This window comes from Mytilus edulis, chromosome 1, assembly GCF_963676685.1.
Source record: "Mytilus edulis chromosome 1, xbMytEdul2.2, whole genome shotgun sequence".
NCBI classification, from domain to species: Eukaryota; Metazoa; Mollusca; class Bivalvia; order Mytilida; family Mytilidae; genus Mytilus; species Mytilus edulis.
In genome coordinates this window covers 75,918,586-75,923,066 of record NC_092344.1, presented here as the reverse complement: position 1 = coordinate 75,923,066, position 4,481 = coordinate 75,918,586, and the positions used below count along the sequence as shown (strand labels likewise).

The 4,481-nt window shown below is 35.2% G+C and overlaps 1 protein-coding gene across 1 annotated transcript; it reads right to left on the bottom strand.

The window, feature by feature from the left end:
- Positions 1-251: 251 nt before the first annotated feature.
- Positions 252-4,237, bottom strand: LOC139490169 (integrase/recombinase xerD homolog). Its single transcript, XM_071277021.1, has 2 exons — positions 4,106-4,237; positions 252-2,011 (listed from the first exon to the last, which is right to left on the bottom strand). Exon 2 carries the CDS (start codon positions 1,926-1,928, stop codon positions 1,002-1,004), a length of 927 nt encoding a protein of 308 aa, XP_071133122.1. The 5' UTR covers positions 1,929-2,011; positions 4,106-4,237; the 3' UTR covers positions 252-1,001.
- Positions 4,238-4,481: the final 244 nt, after the last annotated feature.

The following is a 4,481-nucleotide window of genomic DNA, read 5'->3' as shown; positions in this document are numbered from 1 at the left end:
AAAAAATTGACTGCAATGTGACCTATTCATTTTAGTTGTTATTTATAATATCCGTGTTATTTGGTGTTCTGTGACGAGCTGTCTCAATGGCAATTGTACCATACTAGTCTCCTTTTTTTTTTTATACTACAACCATTTCTGGACAAACGGAAAATACGGACCGACAAAACATAAACTAGTCCATAAAACAGGTAAAATAAAGTCCTAACTACACAATAATTTTGGCCACTAAATTAGACTCAACTAAAATATGCATTTTGCCGTGCAGACAGACTGGAGCCAGCATTTAATCGAATTTTAATTCAGTACAATACAATAATCTCATATATACATATGCATACATCATATATAATAGTATCTATACTAAGTAATTTAACACACAACTTTGTGAACCAAAAAATATACTTCCGGCAACGATAGTAATAAATATCTATTAACTTCCAATAACATTCCAAATGATAAATATCATATTATGAATACCCGTCATAAACAGACACTCGCCGCCCAGGAAAAACCAACTTATAAAGTTTGGAAACCTGCGCACGGAGCAATGCAAGAACCGTTTCTGGGTAATGATGCCGTACTCCATCATGATCATGATTATATAAAAAACAATTTTATACACAAAAAAGGAAGTTTTAACTATACGATGTCTACGGCTAGAATGACCACCTAGACAATTTTTTCACGAACCCGCGAAAAACAAATTTACATAACAAAACATTAGGTCACCTGACCTATCGAATCATATATCATTGACCCATACAAAATATAACAGAAACTTTAAGACAGTATTTTTCCGCTATACTGCGAAACGCTGAAAAATATATGTCCTAACTACACAATAATTTTGGCCACTAAATTAGACTCAACTAAAATATGCATTTTGCCGTGCAGACAGACTAGAAAAACAAAGAACGGGCGTGAGAAATGCGGTATGAATATAATGTAAGATACTAATCAAAACATAAATCATAATAAAAAATTCAAACCCTAAACATTCACAAACCAAGTTTTTTCGTAACCTGAAGCCGATGATCAAGTGAATCGGCCACGTAACCATCTTTAGCAGTGTCGCTTTTCCACCGACCGTGTCGTTTCCAACAACGTTCGTTAACATCTGAATTGGCGGCTGCAGTAGCCCCACCTGCTCTCAAGGAATGCAAACCAATGTTTAAATCAGGACAAATACTTTTTAACCTAGAAACTATACATTCTCTAGCTCTGGTATAGCTTAACCGTTTATTTTTATATATTAATGAACAAACTTGTTTTGATCTGAAAATTGGTCTAAATAAAAAGTTTTCTGATTCAGAATTAATCATAGCTAATTGAAAATACTTTTTCAATAATAAATATGGACAAGCAATTGACTCTCCTTTACAAATGACAATTTCGTCACCTAATCTATATTGGTCAGTTTTACTCTTAAATATCTTGATTAAAAAATGATCATCTTTGAAAACTATATCCTTACAACGAATACTGCTTATTTCATCATAACGAAGAAAACCAGCAAAACATAAAATAATCATAGTTAAATCCCGTATAACAAGTAAATCATTACAATCTTTGTACTTAGAACATAAATTTATCAAAACATCTACGGTAATGTGATCTTTTTTCACTCTCGGTCTGTGTGGTTGTCGTTTTGCAGCTTCCATTAAATTCACAACGAAAGAATTTGCTGTCGGATCTTGAATTCCTTGAATGTTATGCGCCCACTTGATCCCGTAAACGGCAGATTGCACTACACTTTTTGACGATCCTTTATCCAGTAAATGAGTTAAATATAAAGCGACGTGAATTGGAGAAGCGGGAATAGATTTTCCTCCTTCTTTAGATATAAACTGTTCCCAACGTTTAAAAGAATAAAAATATTTACTATTGGTGTTGCTGCTATGTGAATGTAACAAGTACTCTTCCATTTTCCCACCAAGTTGAGTGAAATTTTCTGAGATCGCTCCACACTGTGAAATCTCTTTCTGAATGGTACATTTTAACCCGATCCCTAAAAAACAAATATAATGATAAATATCTAAAAATCTAATTTTAAGTGCCAACATACTGAAATTTGTATCTGTCTTTCCGAATAATCCGTTCTTTCCTCTTCCTCTTATAACTACACTTGATGACAACACTCTGCTGTCTCCTACAAAACTCGCAAATGTTTGCGAACCTTCAATACCAACGTTTAAAATTGGCCAAAAAGGAGCTGACCTCCAGTATGGAACAATTAGTGTACCGATAGATTTTTCTTGTCTCATTTTTTGAATACATTTGGAAACAAGTGAAGGTGGGGGTACAATCCAATTAATTTCGCTTTTCCAATCTTGATCAAAAGCATTAATACCTGAAGTATTAGGACACCAGTGCTTAGAGTTGAAGACCAAACATTTTGTATTATAATCTGACGCAAATCGATCTACCGTATGAGGACCCCACAAATTATCTAGAACTGAATACACTTCTGGGTCTATTCCCCAGTCATCACAGTCTACACTTTTACTGATCTGATCAGCCTTAACGTTTTCCTCTCTTGGTACCCACTGTGGTAATAATACAATATTGTTAAGCTTGCATACATTGGCTATCTTGATAGCGATTAATTGTAGATCGCCCTTTTTACTACCTTGCTTAATAATGTAAACAATATTTTGATTATCAGTATACCACTTAATAGTTTCACCTTGTAATGTTACTAGTAATGACAACAAAACTCTATATACCGCTTCTAACTCTCTCCATGTGGAGCTTTTCAAACTTTCTACTGAATTCCAACTACCCATAACTTCGGTATCACTGATACTGACAGCATACCCTCCGAAACCTATACCGGAGGCATCACTGTAAACAATGCAAGAGTACTGTTCCACTATACTCAAATCTCTGCCATTCAGTATGGCTACGTTTTCCTTCCAGAAAACAATTTCATCTAATGCTTTGCTATTCAAAAGCACAGGAGCGTTCCAACTTGCTCTATACAATAAGCAATCGTACATACTCCTTGTACGCAATCGTACTACTGGGCCCATTGCCCCTTGCATAGAAATAATCTGTCCAATAATGGACGCCAAAAACCTGGCTGTTACTTTTATTTCACCTTTTCCCAACTTGTGAATAATCACATTCAGCGTATCTTTCAACTTATTCAATCTAGTTTCTGTCACATAAACAATACCATCTTTCATGTCCCACACCAAACCTAACCAAGTAACTGATTGACTTGGTTCCCAACTACACTTTTCTTCGGCAATTAAAAAACCAGCCGACCTTAAAGCATAACGTACAGTTAAGCTACAGAAATTAGCCTTACTAATTTCACTTGCCCCACCTATGCCATCATCAAGATACATTATAATCTGTAATCCTTGGTCTCTTAAATATTTTCCTCCTTCTTTAGATATAAACTGTTCCCAATATTTTACAATGCATCTAACAACCTTTGTAAATATGTATCCTGCTGTACGTTAAAAACGTAGTATTTTGTTACTTTTTCATGTTCATGAAACCAACTGAAACCTAAGTACGTTTTGTGATCTTCAAATATTTCAATATGATGATATGCCGATCGAAGATCGTATGTAAATAGATAGTCCCCCTTTTCGAACATATGACTAGCTTCAACAGCATCTTCATATTTGAACCTAAATTTGTGTAAGTGGGGGTTTATATGCCTGCAGTCAAGAACAAGTCTGAATTTTTCTTTATTCCTCGCGACTGTGAGAGGATTGACTACTTTAGGTAACTCGGGTACTTGAGATATACAACCCCGACTAATTAACTTAGTAATCTCGGATTCAACAAACTCTGCATTATCAAATGCCGTCTTATTGTTCCTTAAACTACAGCTTTCAGGTTCTGTATAAAACGGAATTTTGTAACCATCTCTAATAATACTAAGAATATAGTCGTTTGCATTAATACTTTGCCAATAAGTGTACGCATTGCGTAACCTGTTTACCGGTGAATCGTTAGAGTTCACCTTTGTAACTGTACTTTTACATGTGTGTTCAAGCTTGACGAATTGTGAATGCGTATCTTTTTCAATTGTGCTTTTGTCAAAACTATCAAAGTTTTCTACAGTTTTATCAAAACTATTTACATTTTTACTTATCTTGTCAATCTTGTTTCTTTGCATAGTTGCACCAAAAGCACCAGTTTGATGGTCTACCCTCCAGTGTCCGGGAATACCACACTCATAACATTTCCCTGGGCGTTGAACTGGAACATTATTTCTAGGTGCGTTGGAATTAAATCTCGACGACTGAGAGGTACTGTAAGGGGTTGGTCTATGTTGTTTACTTTGTTTCTCGTTCTTTATTTTACGTGCAGCTTTGTTTTCGGCTCTGATGATTCGTTTCTCATCTTCAGAGTCGTCGGCCAGACTATGAGTTTCGTATTCTGTCACTGTTTTCCAGCCACTTTCAGATTGATCTGCCAATTTAACTAATTTTTGTCTATGCCGTAAAATATCCAAA